The sequence below is a fragment of the Micromys minutus genome (genome assembly GCF_963924665.1).
Source record: "Micromys minutus genome assembly, chromosome: 4".
In the NCBI taxonomy this organism is placed as follows: Eukaryota; Metazoa; Chordata; class Mammalia; order Rodentia; family Muridae; genus Micromys; species Micromys minutus.
In genome coordinates this window covers 25543507-25567421 of record NC_137973.1, presented here as the reverse complement: position 1 = coordinate 25567421, position 23915 = coordinate 25543507, and the positions used below count along the sequence as shown (strand labels likewise).

General features: G+C 43.8%; 1 protein-coding gene across 1 annotated transcript in view; it reads right to left on the bottom strand.

Moving 5' to 3' along the window:
- Positions 1–80: 80 nt before the first annotated feature.
- The window catches only part of LOC308419985 (GON-4-like protein), a gene marked incomplete at its 3' end in the record, with an annotated part of 63610 nt that continues 39775 nt past the window's right edge, over positions 81–23915 (bottom strand). The window contains exons 16-31 of the mRNA XM_080915957.1: positions 19353–19551; positions 18788–18874; positions 16568–16736; positions 15185–15329; positions 13604–13754; positions 11524–11640; positions 9566–11269; positions 7672–7924; positions 6965–7149; positions 5977–6174; positions 4488–4631; positions 3731–3874; positions 3531–3650; positions 3038–3148; positions 1028–1238; positions 81–682 (exon numbers count right to left, since the gene is read on the bottom strand). Of these exons, the coding sequence (XP_080772083.1) occupies positions 81–682; positions 1028–1238; positions 3038–3148; positions 3531–3650; positions 3731–3874; positions 4488–4631; positions 5977–6174; positions 6965–7149; positions 7672–7924; positions 9566–11269; positions 11524–11640; positions 13604–13754; positions 15185–15329; positions 16568–16736; positions 18788–18874; positions 19353–19551 (4540 nt within the window). The remainder of the gene's footprint in view (positions 683–1027; positions 1239–3037; positions 3149–3530; positions 3651–3730; positions 3875–4487; positions 4632–5976; positions 6175–6964; positions 7150–7671; positions 7925–9565; positions 11270–11523; positions 11641–13603; positions 13755–15184; positions 15330–16567; positions 16737–18787; positions 18875–19352; positions 19552–23915) is intronic.

Genomic DNA, 23915 nt, shown 5'->3' with positions numbered 1-23915 from the left:
CCCTGTAACCCAGACAGCATGATTAACTCCAAGAAGCTTTGTGGATCTGTATTAAATTCTGTAAATACGCCCATCGTTACCTACCTTGTCCAAAGTACCACCTTCTCCCCAGTGGAGCTGACCTTGCTGTTGTTGGCACAGACGGTAGCTTCTGAAGCCTTTGGCAGCGTCCCTTCTGGGCCCTTGCCTTGTGTTCCACTGTCTTCAGCCAAGACATCTCTGGCAGCTTTGGGAGCAGCCTCTGAGGCACTAAGTCCTGATGAAGTTCCATGGATAGGAGCCACCATATGGGCTGCCTTTGTCTCAGCCCTGCTGTCAAGTAACCAAGTCTGGGTACCCGCTTTCCCATAGATGTGTCTTCTCCCTGTGTCTCTGGTCCTTAAGGAAACAGGACTTGGGAGGGGAGCAGAGAGCTCCCCAGTTCCCTCAGTTTCTGATGCTTCTGGGAGGGTCTCAATAATCTCTGAGTTAGCAGCAGTCTTTTGGTCCTCCCCCTCTTCAGGAGGTATGGAGGAAGTACCAAGGCAGGAGAGAACTTCAGGCCCAGCCTGGTTACTCCTGACAGAGCAAACTACAGCTCCAGTTTGAGGAGTCTCTGGTGAACAGCGTGTGGGGCCCTCCACGGGCGGCTCCATGAGAGTCACTTCTGCAGAGCACAGCACAGTACTCCCTACTGTCGACCCTGCTTAGAAGGAATGTGGTATCAATTGGAGAATGCATGAGAACCAGAGCCCTGGGGAGCAACAGCAACACAGTTCCAGTAGAAAGGCTGCAGGAGGGAATAGAGCCATTCACAGGGGGTCAGGGTGGGTAGAATATGGGTTGGTAGAGAGGATATAAGCCTAGGGAAGACTTCAGGAATCTTTTCTGAGACAGGGTCTCACTATGTAGCTCTGGCTATTCTGGAACTCACAGTCTTAACTGTGTGAGAGGGGAGTAGGAAAAGGGATTGCCATAGTCTGTCCATGAAAGCATGTCATGCCCATCACTAGGAGCAACAGCTGCAGTGCGGCCGTCAGCCACTCACCTGGAACAGGTGCCTCTCCCTTTCTGGTGGTCCTGCCAGACTTATTCTGGCTCACCTCCATGTTCTCCTGCTCCTCCAGGGTTTCCTCTTCTAACATGTCCTTGCCTTGTCCTGCATCCTTAGTGCCGGGCACAGTACTGGCTTCCTGGAGGGAGACACTGCCCACCAACTCGAGGGGCTCCTTGCTCTTGTAGGATTTGCTGTCACAGACCTGCAAGAGTGACTCTAGGTTAAAAATGCCCTGACCTTCCTATGTCCCGGGCCTGTGTTGCTACTCAGCAAGCTGGCCAGCATGCTTTGAAATGATAGGGGTGCTGTTTCTAATGAGGACCTTGTGTGTGATGCCAACCAACTCACTGGGAAGAACCAAAGTCACCTTCACTCTGTTGTGCTCACAGGTTTATTTGATGGAAGGAAAGGGAAACCTCGAGACAACTGTAGGGCTTTCCTATGGTATCACACAGAAGCACAAACATCCTAGACAATGTCCTCTGACAATAGCAAGTCTGTAAGGAAATACTTCAACTGCAGTTTTACTCCCCATTTTCAGAAGCATTAGTTTTAGAAATAACTTGTTTTCGTTTTATGCATATTGTGGCTTATTTGTCAGCATGAATGTCTGTGCACCATGTGCCTACAGTGCTGGCAGAGGCAGAAGACGGCAGTGGATCCCCTGGAACTGGAGTTAGAGACGGCTGTGAGCTGCCATGTACGTGCACAGAAAAGAAGCAAAGGTCCCCTGGAAGGCCGGCCAGTGTTCGTAACTGCTGAACCATCTCTCCAACCACTTAATTTTTTTTGCTACACAGGTTTTATTTCTCAGCTCTTTGTCTCCGCCTACCAAGTGCCATGATTACAGGTTTGAACACCCATATTCCAATCAAAGACTCCTTAAAAAGGAAAATCCAGATAGGAAGTGGTGGTGCACACCTTTAATTTCAGCACTTAGGAGGCAGAAACAGGTGGATCTCTGAGTTAGACACTGGCCTGGTCTACAGAAGTAATTCCAGGACAGCCAAGGATATACAGAGAAACCCAACTCAGAAAACAAACAAACAAAAGCCAACTGTAATCCCAACACTTAAGTAGTGGAGGCTGGAGTTCAAGGTTCACTATATGGTCAATTTGAGGCTAGCAGGGGATAGATACATAAGGCCTTATCAAAAAAAAATTTTTTTTAAAGACTTTATTTTTATTTTATGTATGTGGGTACACTGTCGCTGTTTTCAGACACACCAGAAGAGGACATCAGATCCCTTTACAGATGGTTGTGAGCCACCATGTGGTTACTAAGAACTGAACTCAGGACCTCTGGAAGAACAGCCAGTGCTTTTAACCACTGAGCCACCTCTCCAGTCCTTATCTCAAAATTTTAAAAGCAACCAACATCACCTCAGAAAAAAGGGGAAGAAAACCTAAAGCTGAAGATGGGCTCAATGGATGAAATGCTTGCCTAACATATAAGGGGCTCTGGCTTTGTCTCAGCACCACATACAACTGAGTGTGGTGATGTATGTCCGTAGTGCTAATACTCAAAATGTGCAGACGAAGGATGGTGAATTTGAGGTCAAGCTGGGTTATGTAACAAGCCACTGCCTCAAGACCAAACAATGATAAGAGACAAAACAACAAAAACAAAATCCACCCATCTCTTTCTTTGAGAGACAGTGTTAATATTCCATGCTGTCCTCACACTTTCTATGTAGCTGAGGATAACCTAGAACGTCTGATCTTTCAGGGCAGGCACAGGCTCCACTTTGGATTTTATAGAAGGGTCCATTTATTTTGCTTATGTGCTCATGTGTACTGCACATAATCTGATGCATAGGATCACTTTATAAATTCAAAAAGATATAAACCTGTTCTTAGCAAAACAGCATCTAATCAGGAGTGTTGGCATCAACACTTTCAATCCCAGCACTCAGAGGCAGAGGTAGGAGGAATCAAGACCCCACCAGCATCTGCACGGAGAGGCCTGGGCAGTCCCAGTAAACCAAGCGCTTTGTTTACCTTGCTGCTGCAGTGACAGTTTCTCCTTTTGCTTTTCTTCAGCTTAGATTCAGGACCTCCCTCATGGCAGGAACAGGAACAGTCCTTGGCTGCTTCAGGCCATTCGGTCTCCTACAAGAGACCCCAGCTTGATTAGCCACCCAGTATTTTCAGGACAGAAAAACAGCTGAACTAAGAGGCCTGAGTTATGTGAATGCCCCCCCCCCCCCCCGCCTCTTTTATAATGTGCCATCTCATCACAGAGGGGTCGATGATTCCTTAAGAATCCCTCAAAGAGTCCACAATGTTCCAAAGAAAGAGGCATGTCACAGGCCTGGACAAATTTAAGTCAAACAGATATGAAAGAAATGTACTAGAAAGCTCCAGAGTGAGACCCAGGTCACAGAATTTCTGTCTCCCTGTGTATTCTCTAAACTCTTGAAAATGGCTTTGTACACTGACTCTACTTAATAGACTAAAAAGTTCTCAAAGTATTTCCCAAAAGCATACACACCTTATCTTGATGCTGGACCACAATCTCTTTTCGCCTCTTGCTCTTGGAGGCTGTGGACACCTTGGCAGGCTCTTCTTCCTCTTCCACATCAGGGAGTATCACTTCTTCAAAGCCATCAAACTAAACAAGAGTTGGTGGTAGTGAGTAAATTCTGAGACCCAACCCCTCCCCCAGGCAGCCTTCCCCTTGACAACTTATACCTCGTACTCTTTCTCTTCTGTCCAATTGATCTCTTCAAAGTCACCCATCCTGCTAGCTGCTGGGCGCAGATGATCAAAGAAGATGGAGAACTCATCCTGTAGATGGTCATGGCCTCTGAGGAGTTGCCACATCTGTGTCTTGAGCTGAGGAGAGTTGAGAAGCCTAAGAAGACATCTGCAGAACCTCTCTTGACTGCACTAAACCAGTCCCAATGAAGCCCACATTCTGCTTTCTACACAGAGTCTAGCTTTTTTTTTTTTTTTAATTAATTAGGTTGCTGTATGTATTTGGAGTATACATGTCACAGCACAACTTCTAGGAGTTAGTTTCCAGTGATACGCGCCATTCTTGCTTGACTGCTATCCTGCATAAGCAAAATGAGGGGGTCCCCTGCCAGAGCACGGAGGGTCCGATGAGTTTGTGAGTGCCAGTCAGGCTCTGGATTCTCCCTGTGCTAAGTCAAAAACACATTGCTTTCTGCATCTCCAGAGGGAAATGATATGGAACCCATTAGGCAGAGAAAGATGTGACAGGAGGCAGGACATAGGTGCTGGAGATAGCTCAGGAGTCAAAGAGCACATAAGGACCCAGGTTAGGTTCCCAGTACCATGTTAGTTCACAACCATCTGTAACTCCAGTTCCAAGAAATATTATGCCCTCTTCTAACTTCTGCAGGCACATAAAACGCTCATGCACATAAAGCAAATGAATCTAATGGGGGAAGAACAAGCTGACAGGAAGAAAGACAGGGAGTACCTCAGTGATGTCCTGAGGAAGGCAGTCTGCACAGCCCTGAAGAACCTTGATTATCTTCTGATGGTGAGAGGGGTTCTCAGCAAAACATATCTCCAGCTGCCGAAGGAACTTGCGACTCTTCTCAAAAGCCTGTTGCTCCTCAAACTATCAGAGTGGAAAGAAGACAAGAAAGAGTTGCTACATAGCTAGAGTTGGACATGAAGGCTCTGAGAGCTAAGAGCAATGGGCCAGAGGCACTGCTTATGACAGGAGTCTATTTAAAACCCTAGCACCAGCCCAAGCAATGGAGATGTGAATCAGACTTAATAGATAACGTATCTCTCTCTGACTAGTAGGACCTGAGACAGAAGGGTTCCAAGGTCAAGGTTAGCATGGGGTACACACAAAAATTGTCTCAAATAAAACAAAGAGATACATATATCTCAAGTTCTTCATTATTTTATTTTATGGATTATACGATATTCAAACTCAAGTAGAATGTCAGTGTACAATGTCTGCATATATGTTCATTTGATCCCCACAGTAATGCCAAAAGAAAGACTGACATTAAATTTATAGTTAAGCTGCCATCAAATGAGCATCAATCTGTCAAAATGATGAGCTTGCTCCTTTATTCCTGTTTCTAGCTGTCAGAATGAGAAGACTAGTCTGGGACTACTACTGCATATTCTCACACACACACACACACACACACACACACACTCTCTCTCTCTCTCTCTCTCTCTCTCTCTCTCTCTCTCTCTCTCATTACCTCCAATAAACAGACAGTACTTAGGAGTCACCATGCACAACATGTGGTTTCTCCCATTTCAACTCTTAGTCTTCAACCTTTTTTTTTTTTTTTTGGAGACAGGCTTCACTATGGACCACAGAATCCAGAATCCTGAACAAGCATGAATCCTAGGCTGGCCACACATCAGCAGCAATTGTTTTGCCTCAGCTTCCTGAATGCTGAAATTATAAATAAGCATGTGCACAGACACACAGACACACACCAACTCCTCGACAACTTTCTTACAATTCTCTAGTCTCTTAACTTGCTTGCATTTTCTGTAAAGAATTATCATTATAAATGAAACTGAAAGCTCTTTTGAGGGTAGAGAAATTAATATATTTTTTTATTCATGGATGATTCTTAGCATCAAGATTTGCCTGACACTCAACAAATGCTTAGTATAAAGGAGATGGGGCATGATGGCATGCTCCTTTAATCCCAGCCCCCTCGGGGCAGAAGCAGGAGGAACTCTGTTCTGCCTGATCTACACACTGAGTTCCAGGCCAACAGAGGCTACCCGGAAAGTCCACGTGTTTTAAAAAAAAAAAGTGCCAGTGAGGAGAGAAGGCAGAGTGTGACTTAACAAGATTCCGTTGGTACTACAGATAAAACCCCGTGAACAAATGAGAAGACTGTCTTGAATAAATGCACTCAAGCCCTTCGCCTCTGCCCCAGAGTCTACTGAAAAGTCTTTGCCCAGCAAAGTGGACTTACGAGCCCACAGGACAGGGCTTGCTCAGGCAGCAGGAAAGCAGCAAAGTCCTTCAAGAGCTGAGGCCAGTCTTGGAGAAGGGTTTGCAAGCTTTTGAAGAGATCCACAGCGCTGTGCATTTCAGTACTTGACTCAAATTCATAGATGATTTGAAGGAAATCTTCATATTTGCCAGGAATATGCTGAAGAGCTTCTCGTACCTACAAGGAACAAACACTTCAATAGCAACCATCCTTTCTTTGGGCCTATAGCCCTAACTAGCAAGGCCTCAGAAGAGAGTCATGCTCACAGGCCAGGAGTGCCTCTGATGCAAGAGCTAACAAAACACAGCACAAGCAGCAAGGCAAACTCCTTTTCTCTGGGGGCAACTGGACAACCTTTAAAAACTAGACTGCTTTTTACAGTGCTAAGCTCTCCTCCTGGCTTCAACACTGCATTAACCAGGTAAGAGGCACTGTGTACCTGGACTCTTAAGACATGTCATCCCAAGGTACAGAATACATAAACTTAGAATGTTAATAAAATATAAGACAAGAAAAAGTCATGCCTATTCCTCGGAGGACCTCCCTTTGCTGAGTTACCAAGGAGGAAGCTGCCCAATGTATCTAGAGATGCAAGACTAAGGTTTGCTCCCGAGACCACAACTCTCCCAGTCTGCACACCAACTGCCGTTCTTTTCACTGAATGCGCAGTAAAGGTCTTGTATTGGCCCAATCTGGGAAGTCACAAAGTGCCACTGAGGGAGGCAACATGGTCTTTTTGCTAATCTCTGGGTGAAAGAGAGATGAGGAGAGTGAGGATGGGGGCACCGATGACCTGTGTACCTAGAGAAAAGACTTCATTTGGTTGTGCTAGGACTGACCCAGCCTTGCCCATGTTAGACAAGTACTGTGTTGCTAAGCTACACCCTTAATTATATTTGAATCATCTTCCTCCAAAGCAGCAGTTACAAATGCCCACAGACAGACAGGAATGGCAGCAGTTGCCTACCCTGGTTAGATAAGCCTGTGCAAACGCCAGGTCCTTCTGCTCCCTGAGTGGGTCCCGGTCAAGAATGTCCTCATCATACAGCAACAGCAGTTTGGAGGCGTCCTTGCTGGCCCGAGCCCGGCTTCCCCGTTTGTTTCGAGCCCGATGACTGTTCCGACCCTTTCCAGCAGCTTTGATGCTCTCTCCTTGGAGTAGTGAAAGATTCTTTCTCAATCCCTGTGACCATGCTAACCAGCACACACGCCACCCCAGGAACCCCAGCTACTATCAAGACACAGCTAGGGAAGAGTTGCTAGGACAGCACCAGTACTGCCCAGTGCACCGCCTTAAACAGTCACAGGGACGTGGGGGGGGGGATCATGACCATGAGTCCTGCAGCTGAGAACAGAGTCCAAGAAGGGGGAGAGGTGGCCTGACAGAAGAATACAGCCTGAGCTACAGCATAGGGCTCTGCCTCAAACAACAGAAGAGAAGCTGAAGGGGGACCGTGAGAGCCAAATAAGAGGCAAGAACCACAGAAAAAAACACAGCGCCACCTAGTGTAAGTTGATGAGAATTTAACTCTGCAAAGGGACAGCTCTAGTCTGTTTGGGGAGGGAAGAAAAAGCTCCGGGAGACAAAGACCATTCTGCACACTGTCTCTGCACAATCAATTCAGCAACCTAACTAAGGGAAATATACCCTCCTTGGGGATCCACTGCACTTACCTGCTGGGGTTATGCTGGTCTCTACTTCTGGAGCAGTCTGAGGCGAGGCAAGGGTAGAAGCGGGTTTCTCAGCAGCACCTCCAACTCCATCAGTCACTTCATCCTCTTTTTGCAAGGTTTCCATTCCTTCTGCCTCCTCTTCCTCTTCTTCTTCTGGCTCAGAGTTCTCCTCCTGGGAGTTCTCTTCCTCAGACTCACCCTCCTGACTCATTCGCCTTTCAGATGCCAGCCAAGTCAGTTTCTCCATTGTTTCCTAAGAGCATCATATTGTTGGGTTTGGTCTGTTGCTATATATTGTAATAATAAAATATGAACCAGAAGATCTACCTATGAGTGATTTCTCATGTTTACCAGATTTTGTCGTGCAAACATTATTTCTTAATTTAAAACTATTGGTTAAATAAAAATGGCCACAGCCAATTACTTATTAGAGGGATTAGTGGTAGGCGGGTTTTTAAGTCACCTGCTTTTGCATGGCAGAAGAGCAAAAAGGGAGAGAACAAGGAAGAGGAGGGGGAAGGCACCATGACAGGAGATGGACCACGAGCACATGGCCAGGAGAAACTGCAAGTATCTGGGAACACTGCCAGGGAAGTAGCCAGGGCAGCAGTTAGAGAAGTAGATGGGGTTACCCCCCAGTAATTATCAAAGCCAAATACACTAAACAGAGGCTGGGTCTCATTTATTTGAAAGGTAGTGAGGACAGGGTTAAACTGGCTATACTACACCAAAGAATGTTTACAAGGGCTCCTAGCAGCTCCCAGAATGCTGAAGTACAGGAGCAGCAGCAGGAGGCTTAGAGGCAGAGCAGGGCCAATATTCAGATTAGAGAAGCCTAATGGAGTAAGGACAGCTTTCCTTTTGTCATGCCCAAGACCAGACAGAGGAACTTTTTATACCTCTGCCCTTCTTTCCTTCTCCTTCCCCTCCTCCTCCTATTCCTTTGCTTCTTCTCTGCATGACTGGAGATTGAATTAGGGCCTTATGCATGTTAAGTATATGTTCTATGTTTGTTTGGTTTGGTTTCTCAAGACAGGATTTCTTTGGCTGTCCTAGAACTCACTCTATAAACCAGGCTGGCCTCAAACTCAAGAGATTTGCCTGCCTCTGCCTCCCAAGTGCTGAGACTTAGTGGGTGCCACCATGGTGACAGGTACATGTTCTACTGTTTAGCTATTCCTCTGGTTCTTATGACTATTTAAAATTATTTTTAGGACTGGAGAGATGGCTCAGAGGTTAAGAGCACTGACTGCTCTTCCAGAGGTTCTGAGTTCAATTCCCAGAAACCACATAGTGGCTCACAATCATCTATCTGTAAAGGGGTCTGATGCCCTCTTCTGGTGTGTCTGAGGACAGATATGAACATCAGTTTTCACCTTAAATCATGTGGTTCTAGGGTGGGCAACAGGTAACTCACTTGTGGCCTAGTTGCCATGAAGGTCATTTTTAGTTTTGTGTTTGTGTGTTTTGTTTTGTGTCATGTAAAGAAAGGATGTTCAAGGCAGTAAGTGAGGGGACTCAACAGGCACAGACACTTGCCATCAAGTCTGACAACATGAGCTCAACTCCTGGGTCCCACACGATGGAAGGAGATAACCACCTCATCCTGGTTCTCTGACCTCTACACACGCCGTCTCATGGTTTCACCATACAAATAAATGAATAATGTAAAAAAATTTTAAAAATTAAGTGTTCTCAAGTAAATTCAAATTAACACTTAAATGAGTTTAATTCAAAGAAAATGTCCCCTATACATAACACTTCACACAAAGGTCAAAATTATCGACTTCCATCAATACTCCAAAGTCAAGCAGCAGTTTATGACCTTACCATAATAGCATAAGCATTCTACCAAGTTGCCATATATGGTACTTGCAACTGCTCTGGCCCTTACCTGGAGCTCTGGGACAGAAAGCACAGACTCCTCAGAAGCTGATGACAGCTCATCTTCTTCATCTTGGGTGAGGTCATCAAAGTCCTCCTCCTCTTCTTCTTCAGCTCCATCCTTCTCCCCTCCAGTGTCTGGCCCTGCTGGGGTTCCCACAGACTGACTATCAGCACTGGCTGAGTCCTCAGGCTTCCCCAGAGGACCGCTAAGCACCGCGGTGCCCTGGTCCATGGAGGATGGAGTGCTTTTTGGCAACCCTTTGCTCGCATCCCTACTTGTATGTCCCTCGGCAGGAGCATCCTGGGACACGGAAGGGGATTTAGCGGCCTGCATCTCCTCTCGCTGCATGACGATCTGTTTTCTCATCTCACTAGCACTACTTGGCTTCTCCTGTGGGGAGTCCCTGTCTAATTCCATAGAACATTCCTCTTTCACTTCCTCGCCGATGTCCTGCTTGGGGAAGTTGCTGGAGATCTCCATGCAATCCTCCACTTCCATCTTGACCATATTTAATAAATTCTTCGATGGAGAGTTCAGAGATTCCTGCAGATTCTGAGTCACTGGCTCCACAGCATGCCCACCATCTTCTGTTTTCACGACTGTCCAGCCACAGGTACTCTTCTCTGAGGTCACTTCCTGGCTTTCTGTCTTCACAATAGCCCAGCTGCAGGCACTGCATTCAGAGAATGCGTCCTGGCTTCCCGTTTCTGCTGGAGATTGCCACGATCTGGGCTCCTCTTTGGACAATACAGTGGTACAGACCGGAGTTAGTTCCTGGGGTTTTAATTGGGACTCGGGGTTTTGAGGAGCATTTTTCCCTTCGGCAACATTATCTTCAGGAAGAGATGTCACAGGAAGAGTCAGGGGATTGCTGGAAACGATTAAGGGGGAGATGGAGGAGGCCACAAGGGGTTGGTTTAACGAGCAGGGGAAAGTAGGGTTAACGAGGAGAGTGGTGATAGGAATGGTCTGGGGACTGGGCGCCACAGTTGCTGTAACAGGGTGGATCATGTTGCAGCCACCGCCGAGACTCACAACCTTCACTGTGGTGGCAGGAACTGTGAAGATGACGGGTGCGGGGTGGATGATGGGAGCGGCTTTTACACAGGGGGGAGCCTTGGCTCCTTTTCTTCTTGTGGGCTTCCGCCTCACATATGGCTTTCGGAATTTAGACGGGGCAAGTGAGGGAAGCATTAACTTGGGTGCAGAGGAGGAAGGCGGTGCTGACTGAGACTCAGACAAGGGAAAGCTGGTCCTGGCTTCAGACCCACAAGGAATAGCAGGTAGTGCTGCAGGAGACTCAAAACCATCTTCTCCACAGACCCCCACTGAAGGGAAACCTGGAAGTGTCTGTAAAACAGTGGCTGGCTGGATTAGATGAGGAATCTGGACCACAGTGCTGCTTGGAGGGACTTCTGACTGAGTTGGCCAGGTTGCCATTTTCCCAGGGTTAAATATAGGCTGAACAGAGGGGCTGGGTTGAATAAGAAGGGGCTTCTGGACCAATGGCCGCTTCTGTCGCCAAGCCTTTCTGGAGAAACGCTTGGAACCCGGCTTCAGTTTGAGTACTACACCCTTGGGCAGCAGCAGTGGGTACTGAGTTTCGCCCCCCAGGACAGGGCCGGCTGGATCTGTGCTGGTGTCGGAGGCTGTGGTCACACTTCCTCCCGCTATGTTCCGCAGTTCATCCTGAATGGACTGTAGACTGGCCTGCAGGACACGAACACTGCTTTAGCACACATCACAAGTTAGGGAGGAAAGTGAGCTTTCTGGACTCTAAAGACTACTGAAAGGCAGCCTCAGCATATGGTTCCAAGAAGGGTTTTCTCTGCATCAATTTTCTAACACAACCATATTCCGATTCTATAAACTCTTCCTCAATTTATTTTGGGAAATTATCCTTTAACTTCTATAAGAGCTTTTAGTGACTTCTGCCTCACACAGATTTTGAAGGAGGGACAGACCTTTAGCCAGAATGGAAGCCGGTGTTCTTCTTTCTCAATTGGCGGCTTCCACTGATGTGGCTGGATCTCTTCACAGCACCTCACCAGAACTGGCAGCTGTTTGGTCTTCTTATAAAACTAAATGTGAAAACACAAAGTATAAATCATATCCTTTCAGACTGGTAAATGGGGTGGTTGGTGGATTCATACACACACAAAAGTATCAGGAGTATATGCTGAATATTTCTGCATTTCAAACAAAGTATCTCTAATTAATGAGGATCTTACAACTATTCAATATCTAACTGCAAATATCTACTCTGACTACCACTAAAACTCAAAACTATCTGCCCCAATGATACCCCACTGTAGGAAAACTTGGAAGTTTAAGTTGCAAAGAACAGGAAGTAAATGATCCAAATAATCTCATTAAAGCCTTCTCTGTACACAGAGCTTAACCTTCCTTTTACACACATAAACTACTTTAAGCAAGTAAGTGTGTTAAGAAGACACTATGAACCAAGCACCATGATACCCATCTCTAATCCCAGGGAAAGAGGAGGAGGAGAAAGAGGGGGACAGACAGATTAGATCAGTTTCATTTTAAAAGCAACTGGGCTGGGTATGCTGACACATACCTTTAACCTCAGTACTTGGGAGGGAGAGAAAAAAGGATCTCCATGGGGTTAATATACTGGCCTGGTCAACACAGTAAGCTCCAAGACAGTCAAGGGTACACAGAGAGACTCAGCCTCAAATCAATCAGTGAATAAATAAAGGAAGAGCATATACTCAGAGATACTGCCTCAAACTAGCTAGCTAGCTAATAAACAGAATAAATGGTGTAGCCAGTAGGCTTGAGTCTGGCACAAGGAAGGAACAGACTTCCTCAAGTCGTCCTCTGACCTCACGTGTGCACGCCCCTACCCATGTATAATTTTTAAATATAAAATAAATCAGTAAATCAGGAAGATTGACAGATGGTTTAATAGTTAAAGTGCTTGCTGCTCTTAAAATGAACCTGGGTTCAGTTCCAAACACCTACACTGGGCAGTCCCCTCTTCTGACTTCCACAGGTACCTGCACACATGGTGCACAAATACTCAGTCACACACAAATGCACATAGAAAATGACAAAACAAAAACAAAAACAAAAAAAAAAACACATCTTTTAAAAAGTAAATGAGTAAGGAAAGGTGCTAGGGATGTGGTTCAGTGAGACATCAGTTTCTAACACTGAGGGAGGGAGGCAGACAGGCAGGAATCCATGACTGAATGCCTAAATCCAAGCAACAAGAAGACAGTCATAACCCTGCTATGTAACACCACAGTAAGCACACCACCTTCCCAAACACTTAGACTACCAGGAAAAGGGATAAAACACATTCATACCAAAAGCTTCATAAAACAGTCTGACTCTTTAAACTATTTAAACTTTTCCTCTGATCTGTGTTTATCCGTTGTGGAGTCCTGGGTGGTCTCGAACATACAGCAACTCCAGCCTCTCAGTCTCCACACATGGGTAGAGCACTGCCCCACCACCCCTGGTTTCCATGACTCCTCAAGTATAGTCTATATAACTTTGACATAAATAATGAACTAACGAAGCAGCTCTGGAACCTGGAGAAATGTCTCCATGGTTAAGATCAGGTACTACTCTTAGAGAGGACCCCAGCTCAGTTCCCAGCACCATGTCAGTTGACTCACAACTACATACAACTCCATCTTCTGGGGATCTGAGACACCTCCACACACTTGCACACACCCACACTTAATTAAAAAAACAAAAGAAGTGCTGTGGAGAAGGTTCCCAAATGTTAAACTGTCTACCCACAGAAAGCTAGAATAAGAGATAGAATTTGGTTAGAAGAAACAAGTACTTGTGGAATCTTGTGACATGAATAATTTCTTACTTAGGGAAATATTCCTAAGAGAGGGTAAGGCGAAGGCACTTTGGAGCATATCACTGAATTAGTGCCTTAACAGGGAAAGAGCAGAACTAATCTCACATATTGGGAGCATCTGCCTTCTCTTGGAGTGCCTTCCCTCCCTTCACTGACAGCCGAGAGGGAAAGGAGGCACAGGGAGTTTTCACACTCACTTTAATCACGTTGTTAGGAGCTCTGTTCAAGTTGAGGTTCTTGATTCTCACTGTCAGCTGGTGAGCAGTCTTACAAGTTACAAGGTACTTGCTGATCAGAGGCTTAGGAAACTCAGTCCCTTCGAAGTGCTTCAGTCCTAAAGCTAACAGACTGAGAGAGAGGGGATGAGACGACCTAACATCACAGACTGTTCTGCAAAGGAGCTCCTGAAACTGCTCGTGCTTCGTAACTACTTCCCACACCGTTACAGAGTCACAGAGCACTGAATATTTTAAGAACCAGACATGAAAAGCACTATTTAAAATAAATATGCTTAAAGCTCTTTGCACAAACATCCTTGGTGAAGTCTTGTGACAGAAAAAAAGAACAAACAAAACTAGCCAATCACATTCTCTCACCAGGTGGCTGAGGCAGAAGAGGCCAGCATGGGATCCATGGCACAAGCCTGGACCAGGAAAACAAGGGTTGTAATGTAGCTAACTCATTGGTTCCAGTGCTTGCCTACCATACGAAGTTCCTAGGATTGAACTCTCGTGTACCCTAGATTGGTTTCTCGTGTACCCTAGAACAGAGGCCTGAGACACAGTTCTGAGCAAGCACAAATGGGACTATACTTACAATTCAAAAACAACCAAAAGAACTTTACATGTCAGAATAAGTAGTCACAGGCATGGTGACACTCCTGCAATCTCAACACTTTTGAGAGGCTGAGGAGGAAATATTGCTATAAGCTGGGGGGTTACACAGGTTACATGATATCATTCTGTACCCAACCCCTCCCCCCAAAGGTAAAAACAAAAACAAACAAACAAAAAACAAAACCACAGCTTTTAGAATGTGGAGGCCAGAGAATTCAAAGTTCAAGATTATCCCAGTAACATGGCTGATAAGACAGACAACAATAAATAAATCGTAAATAACTCAAGCATAAAATTTGAAGTTGTTTTGTTGTTGTCTTGTTTTGAGACAAGTTTTCCCTCTGTAGCTCTGGCTAATCCAGAATGTTCCCTGTAGACCAGGCTGGACTTGAACTTACAGATTAGCCTCTCTGCCTCCCAAATGCTAGGATTAAAGGCATGTGCCACCATCATTCAGGAAATCCTTGTGTTTTTGTCTTTTGGGGTTTTGCAAAATTTTAAAATTAGAAATAGAAGCATCAGAAACTAAAGGATAAGAACAAAAAAATGAAAAAGAACCATGGGGGGGGGGGGGCACTGGAGAGAGGGCTCTTGTAGAGGACTGAGCTTCAGGTAGCACCCACACGATGACTCACATTTGTAATTTTAGTTCCAGAGCTCCAACACCCTTTGCTGGCTTCTGTCAGCAATGTTATGTGCATGCTGCACAGACACACAAGCAGGCAAGACACCCATTCTCAAAAAATAAAATAAGAATAAAAAGTTTTAATGTGTGTGGCATCCCCTGCAAAAGACAGGACTAACACAGAGAACTCTTGTCTATCTACATGGCTTTTCTTTGGTCTATGTCCTGGTGACACAGATCTTATTTGCCCCAAACTTCTCAAACAACTGTCTTTGTCTTTCGCTAATGCACACTTGTCATCTTCACAGTAAACGTACTTGTCCTCGGCCTTGGTAAAGATGGTCTTATCCCGAGGATTATTTGCCTTCAGGGAACATATTGGAAGGAGCTCTGGATACATGAAAACCTTGTTTGTGGCCAGGATCCAAGCCACTTGCTTTGGCAAACAGGGAAATTCGCTGGCTGTAAGAGAAAACATCTGAGATAAATATAATCCAAGAACCAAAGAGCTTCACAATGGCCTAAAGTCCACCTCAGCATTCATGTAGAATTCTTCCTCTTACTGGAACCCCTCAAGTTTCAACCTAACTTCAACCTACCACTTGGCTAACAGGAGACCTAACAAGCTGAGTCTCTTGTCCGTCCCTGTAACAAACACCTTCACTGACACAGGAACACAGGCACTGAGAGAGAACACACACTGCTAAACTCACACAGTCTCAACCATCTCTCTTTAAAACTTCTTTGCAAAACAAAGACTTTCAAGGGATTTTTGTTCTTCTAAGATTAAAAACAAAAAAAAAACACACACACAATTTGGTTATTCTCTTATAAATGTTGACTCCAGTGAGAAGGCTCAGTAGGCAAACTTGCCCCTAGGCCTGACGACCGGAATTCAAGACCTAGGACCCAAAAGGTAGGAAACAACCGCTAAAGCTGCCTGTGTTCTATGGCATGCATGCCCCCTTCCTCTCCCTCTTCACCGTGTGTCTGTCTCTCTGTGTGTGTCTTTGAGCTTAGATACATAAATGTAAACTTTAAAATCATAAAAAGTACCAGTAGTGACATTCCCATTTTGAATGAAACCCTGACTTGTGAGTTAGGCCCCAAGTTAGAAATGAACTATAAACATTTGTCACAGGAGGTAGGTAAGTTCTTTCCCACTGAGCCACATCCCCAGTCACCACAATTTGACCTTGAAAGTGAACACAGGGCTGGAGAGATGGCTTAGTGGTTAAGAGCACTGGCTGCTCATCCAGAGTCCTGAGTTCAATTCCCGGCAACCACATAGTGGCTCACAACCATCTGTAAAGGGATCCGATGCCCTCTTCTGGTGTGTCTGAAGACAGCTACAGTGTACTCACATACATAAAATAATTTTTAAAAAAAGTGAACACAACTGAAATTTCACAGCCTGACTTCCCTCTTTACCAAACCCCAACCACTGTTCATGTGACACCAGACACTTACCCCATGTGTCATCAAGTCCAGTTCCTAGCAATGACTCCTGCAGCCCTATCTTGCCTATTCTTTCTACATCTTACCCTGGCATAGACATTAACATAAAATCATAAAGCCTAGAAAGTAAGGATAAAAGAATAAATAACAAATCTCCTATACCCTAAGAATTATAGCTAACACACTGAAGACACACCTTTCACTGGCAATCAAAACCTAAACGTGACACATGCATCTCCTACCAGTCTTCTTGGCGGTTTTGTGAGGGCTGCAGTCAATGCTGAGCTGGGTGAAGTCTTCGATGAGCTGCATAGCTCCTGTCCAGTTACAAGGTTGGAACAAGGTCTGGAACCTGGGGTTGAACTGCTGGTGAAGGGCAATGGAGTTTTCAGCAAAGGTGCCCAGCTCTTTCTGGGAAGAAAGGACACAAAGGAGTTCTGAGGTGACTCCAGACAACTAATACCACAGTCCTCAACCTCTTAAGGGGGAAGAGCCCTTCCTGTCACAAGATTAGAGGAAAGTAAAAATCTTTAACTGATATCGTTCCATTGTAACTTCTCTGTCTTTGGCCTCAGGAACTGGGTTTACATTCATTTCTCTTTTTTTACATTTGTATTTTGGTATTTTGCCCGCAGGTATGTCTATGTGTGGGAATCAGATTCCCTGGAACTGGAGTTATGGACTGTTGTGAGCTGCTGCCAAATGCATGCTGGGAATTGAACCCAGGTCCCTTGGACCAACAGCCCCATGCTCCTCCCACTTTTTTCCTAAGTCTTGTACTGTAACACTCCTCAGTCTTCCAGATGCATGATACATTCTCAAGGCAGAATGAAGATTCAGCAGTTGAGTCATTATGAAGTATGCTAGTAGCCCTAGATTTAACCTCAGCAGTGTGGGTAGAAAGAATGGCAGAATATTCGATTCACACACGCACACGCACACACACATCCCAGCTTTTCAAGATCCTCCTTTCTCATTCACCAAATACTATATATGGGAAAAAACCAGCACCATGACACCCACCTGTAGTTTTTGAGTTTTTCTGGTTTTGTTTGCTTGTTTTTGTTTTGCTTTCTAAGACAGGGTTTCTCTGTGTAACAACCCTGGCTGTCCTGGAACTCACTTTATAGACCATGCTAGCCTGAAATTCAGATATCTACCCATCTCTGCTTCCTATGTGCTGAGATTAAAGGTGTGCACTACACCACCTGGCCTGCCTCCTATTTTTTTCTTTTGCTTTTAAACTTCCAATGGTCTGAAGAGCTGACTCAGCAGGTAAAAAGCACTTGTTGTTCTTACTTAGAACCTGAGTTCAGTCCCCAGGACCCATGTGGTGGCTCACAAACATCCACGCCTCCAGTTCCAGGGGATCTGTCACCCTGTTGTGCACTAGCATACATGTAGGCAAAATACTGATAGACATAAATTAATCTAATTAATTTTTTTTTCTGAATAATGTATCACAATTTTTTTTTTCTCATCATCTTCTGAATACAAGAAGTGAAGAGTTGGGCTGGAGAGATGGCTCAGTGGTTAAGAGCACTGACTGCTCTTCCAAAGGTCCTTGAGTTCAAATCTCAGCAACCACATGGTAGCTGACAACCATCTGTAATGAGATCTGATGCCCTCTTCTGGTGTCTGAAGATAGCTACGATGTACTCACATAAATAAATAAAAATTAAAAAAAATAAAGTGAATGAAGAATCTCTTTTACCACAAAGGAAGTTTGGCACACTGTCAAACACACCATGAAACCACAAAGCTTTCTCCAGAGCTGTCCTCTCATGGAGCCCCTCTCAATGGAAACAATGACCTTACCTCCTCTCACAGATTTATTATTAAATTTACAAGAATGAGAAAAAAACTGGGGAAAAAAAGAGAGGAGGACTTGGAAGGAGAAAGGACCCATCAAAATGTATAAATCTTTCAAAAGACTTAAAAATGTCATAACTAAACCAATTCTACATTAAACCCTAAAGCTGAGCCTAATAAACAGGTAATGACTCAACATCGATAAAAACTGAAGTATCAAAGGCTGAGAGGCCTGTGGAGGTCAGTGAGTGCTTTCCTAACACACAGCAAGCCTTAGGTTAGAGCCACAGTACCCATAACCTGGGCATGGTAGTGTGCATCTGTAGCTCACGGACTTATCAAGTAGAGACTTATTGAGTAGATCAAATTAACTCATAAGTCTGACTCTGAGGCCAGCTTGAACTACATGAGACCCTGTCTCCAAACATAAATAAATAAAACCATCTCAAAATGAGGACGATGCAACTAAAATGACGTTCAAATGTTTCCTGAGACTCAGTGTTCAGTCAAGCAAATAGAGGAAGGCACAGGACAGGCAGAAGAGTGAACAAGTACATCCAAGGAAAGAAGAAATGTAGATTACAACTAGCACATAACATTAATAATGAAAATCGACTTGTTCCAAGTTACAGATACATATAGATCCTTACAAGAAATACTTTGGTGGTACTGGCCTCAGAGCTGAGGTTGGGGTTGGAGGTGGTGAGAAGGTAGATCTGTGTCAAGAGCTGAACATGCTGGGAAGGAAAAAAAAAAAAAAAAAAAACACATTATAATATTGCCAGTTCAGAAACACAGACCATACCAACAAGTCTGAAAACGCATCACTGGTGCCTTGCTCCTCAGAGAGACTAGGGCAAAGCAGGAGGATCTTGGCATGTGTCTGAGTTATGCTTCTTTGGCCAAAACCACAAACTGAGACAAACTTGAACCTCAGACTAGAGACTAAGACTAAAACAACAAAAACTAATATAGATGGGTACTAAGAATTCTGAAATCTCTTATCCTGTACATTATAGGGTCTTTATTTGATTTCCTACCTGACCCACAGGCCAAGAATATGATGTTCTCAAGATCCTAGCAGACAGACAGTCCTACGGCCTTGGTTCCAACAGGAAGTAGGACAGCCACCGCTGACTTTCCACGCTGATCACTCCTGGCTTCAGTGTTAAGGCAGGAGATAATCCAACTACAAGACAATGGGAAAGGCTTTACCTGCTGCATCTGCTGCTGAAGCCTGCTCCTTTGTGCAGAGTCGAGACCCAGAGTCGGGTGGGCTTTCTCCTTCTGAGGCTTCAGCTTCTCCACCTCAGGCTGCTGTTTCACTGAAGACTTTTTCATTTTTAGCTGTTCAAGCAGCTCTTTCACGGTCCGATGTCGTTCATTTAATAAGTTGGCCAATGGTTCCTCAAACCTATTCCCGACAAAGAAATAACTTGTATATTTCCCTTTGTCCACAACACTGTAAATTCCTTGTTAACAGCATATTAATCAAGCAAGAACAACTTCTGCTTACTTTGATTATGATGTCTTACTATTTTTGCTCCTTAAGCAAATATTTCCCTTACCTGTTAACACTGTATTCATATAAATTAGGTCTGGTGTTGGAAGATAGGTTCAATCTCCAACAATTCCAAAGAATATTTGGAAATATTTCCACCTTACATTAATACAATTACTTGTTTCTATAAAACACACACAGAGAAGAAACAAAATCAAAATCTAGAGCAGAGAAACACTGTGTAATAGAATGCCACAGGCTAGTGGGACTTCATCATTCTTGCATTATACTAACACATACCACTTTATGACTTCTTCCAAACTGGAGGGACTCTAGCTAGCTCCAGGGTGGCAAGCATGGCTCTAGCAGGTCTTGCCCTTCTTTCCCATTCCCTCTACTTTGCTAAAAACCATTACAGATAGACACCAAGGTTGACTACTTTATTTGGCTGCTTCCTCCTCTTGACTAACAAAGTATTGAAGTCCAGAAATTAAAAGCCGCCTTTGGACTTTTAAATTAAGATGCCCACTTAAAATTAAACACCTCATCCTAACACAGGGGTCGCCCTCTTGCTTTTATAAGCCATTTCCCTATGGGCCAGTCTGTCTCTCTCTATTCAGAGGCAGTCCTTTGTCCTCTGGGACAAAGACCTCTCCCACCTTAACCTTGTTGCCTTCCCCTCTCAGCTATCCTCCATCTCCTGTCCTTGTCCCTTATCCTTGCTCCTTGTTTCTCTGGGGCAAATAAATCTCCTTTATCATGGGTCTCCTAGGCAGATACTTTTTCTAACACCAGTAGTAACACAGAATATTCCAATATTCTCTCAGTGACATGCTAAGGCAGCTCTTTCCATTTCAGCTGCCCTTCATTCATTTCTTTAAAAAAAAAAAATCAAAGCCCTAAGTAAGGATGCACCTAAGTTAGAATGAAGAACACTTGCTTTGTAAGCATTAGTTCTGGGTTTGATTGTCAGCATCAAAAACAAACAAAGAAACAAACAAAAAACCAAAGTGTAGTAAGGCCTTTTTACAATGTACCAAGAAAGAAATACACTAAAATCTGAGGTAGCTCAGAAGAAGAGAGATGAGTTGTTAGTTCAAATACTACTGTACAACCACCAACCATGAAAATGACTTCTTTAACCCACTCAAATTCTTTCTCATGCTTCCTGAGCATACCGGCATACACTGGCCATAACTGCACCCCGACATCTTGAAGAGAAACTGTTTTGGAACAATAGCAAGAACCAAAACACCTAATCATAACAATTCTGGGTAACAATACAACAAAAATTAAGATGACAATATTCTAGGCAATCAGAAAGAGTTGCTCACATGCCACAACCAAGAAGTTATCATTTTCCCAGGAACCTTCTATATTGTTGAAATAGTTAATGAAACTTTTGTAATAGGTTGAAGATATTTTCTTTTTTCTTTATATTCATTTATTTTAATTTCCTATGTACAAGTGTTTTGCCAACATGTATGTCTATGCACCACACTGTTGTATAGCCGTTTTCTCCAAGATCAAAATATTCCACCCTACAAGGAAGTTCAAGTCAGTTAGTAAATAATTTTAAAAAATAGCTTCAGGAAGTCCCTGAAACTGAGCAAGCACACTACACCCCTCCTTTCTAAGAGAAAACAATCAAAAGGGCTAAGAGTCAGTCTCAGATACCTCAAACTGCAAACAGGAAGAATCAGCCAAGCATCCTAAGAAGGAAAAACCAGCACAGCAGCCTGGAAACTTAGAAACAGTGACACATAGAAAGGTCATATCAAACTGTTGAGTTGCCTTCAGTGTGCTCTAGGTTTCCAGATTTGGTGAGCTGTCACCCATGCTGGGGTAAGTTTTGGGTGATGGAGCTGTCTTTGAGTCATCTCTGCCTCTGTAATTAACATTAATAAAATTCATTGGTTCAGACTAGAGAGATGGTTCAGTGTTTAAGAGCACTAACTACTCTTCCAGAGGTCCTGAGTTCAATTCCCAGCAACCACATGGTAGTTGACAACCATCTGTAATGGGATCCAATGCCCTCTTCTAGTGAGTCTGAAGAGAGTGACAGTGTATTCACATACATAAAATAAACAAATATTTAATAATAATAAAAAAAGCAACCAAGTGACTTTCCTCCATTATAGCTGATGACCTCAACAAAATGTAAGCAGCTACACAACTAACAGCCATCGTTACTAAGGTTAAAGGGTACACTCCATATGATATCACCACCCAAAGATGACCACATGGCATAAAGCAACAACTGTAGCACTTCTCAGTCCTGCTGAGCCCTCCGTTTATCACTACATCTCTTTTTAGAGGAGAGAAGCCACAAGTCTACAAAATATTTAGATTGGCATGGATTTTTGTATGATAATAAAAATGTAAGATTATAAAGGTCTACTGAGATTAACAAAAGCTAATTTAAGATTATTGCTAACTACTTAAGTCTTTGTGACTGTTCAGTACCAAACTTTCTAGAAAATTTAGGTAATAACAACATAAGTTTAATAATATGATATATTTGAAAATTAAGATTTATAAATTCCTAATGGTTCTACCCAGGGTCACAGTTCCATCATCTAGTTTCTTTGTCTTTGCTTCCTTTGCTAAACTTTAGTCATCAGGATAAACTAAGTCATACTAAAAAGCCCTGTGATAATGGTATACTACAATTAATAATTTTATTTTGATACTAAAACAGTTTTAATTTTAAAATTGGGGTTTAAACTTGATGTGGTGATACATACCTTCAATCTTAGCACTTGGGAGACAGGCAGATGTCTGTGAGTTCAAGGCCAGCCTAGTCTGCAAAGTGAGTTCCAGAAAAGCCAGGGATAACACAGAGAAACCCATTCTTAAAAAAAGAAAAATAAACCAAAAAAAAAAAAAAAAAATTACCCAGAACAATAAAATATTTTTAAAAGAAAAAATTTTTTTTAATTTTATTTGTTTTTTTTTGTTTTTTGTTTTTGTTTTTGTTTTTTTGAGACAGGCCTCTGTGTAGTCCTCACTGTCCTGGAACTCTATTGGTAGACCAGGCTGGTAGACAGGCCTCAAACTTAGGAATTTACCTGTCTCTGCCTCCCAAGTGCTGGGATTAATGGCCTGAGCCACCACTACCCATCTACTTTAGATATATCTTATAAATAATGGTCCTCAAAACTTTTCAGAGATCTGCTGAATATGCAGAAAAATTTATCTATGACTAACAGAGACCTCCAGATCTCAGCAGTGACTCAAGGTCTCTAAAGAAAATGATTGATCACAAAAGAACTCCACCCCGAACAAGCTTTAAATGTGGCAGGACAGCCTCTAGTTGAAAAACTGCCCTTCACCTCACCCAGTGCCGAGACCCTGTACAAACTGTGGACAGTGTAGACCAGTCCTCCAAGTTCCTCCTCCACAGGAAGGTCTGTTGGATCCTTTGGGCGTGGTGGCCAAATACTGATGCTGCCCTGAGACTTCTGCCCCACCAAAGAAATTAAGATTACCATGGACAGTGATTGTTCAGGTAACAGTAAGTATGCCATTTCTAATAGATTCGGGACCTACTTGGTGTATACTTACTGAATCATTGTTGAGTCCCCAAGCTCCTACTATGACTGAAGCACATGAGTTTATTGCCTTTTCTGCAATGTGAATCTCAGAGAGATTATAGAAAGTGGTAATGCTTAACATCTAAAATTTTATCACTTTCAATAAACTTAAAAAAATTCTTGTAAGCTGCATTGAAATGACTTGAATTGCCCTCTCCCTGGTCAAATGGACTCCAAATAAGTATTGTCAATCAACAGCCTAAGTTTCCACATCTATTGCCTGTTCTTGAGGGTAGGAGCTTTCTTTCTCCACCAGTCTTGGGGCTCCCCTCAGCCAACTACCAGGATCATGGGCCATGAAATTTCAAATGTACACCCGGGATAAAAATTTCCCCTAAATTCCTTAACCATACCTTCTCTCTGTGGCAATCTGCCACAGCAGTATTTAAGCCTGTCTGTACTGGTCTGCCAACTTGACCAGCTCCAGGTGTCAGCTCCACAGCATCAGGCTGCTCCAACCAAACCTGTACTTCCCTACCTCCAGAAGGTCCCACAGATCCTGGACAGTGAGTAAGGAGCCTGCCCTTCCTGGCCTTGGCCAGCATTCGAGCTCTCTTGGGTCCCCAACTATGATACCCAGATGTCAGCAGGAAGTGGTCATAGAAGATAATGTCACTCCTTATCACTTGCTAGTAACTTTATAGAAAAAGGCTTGGTTTCTGGCTCTTAGGACATCATAGC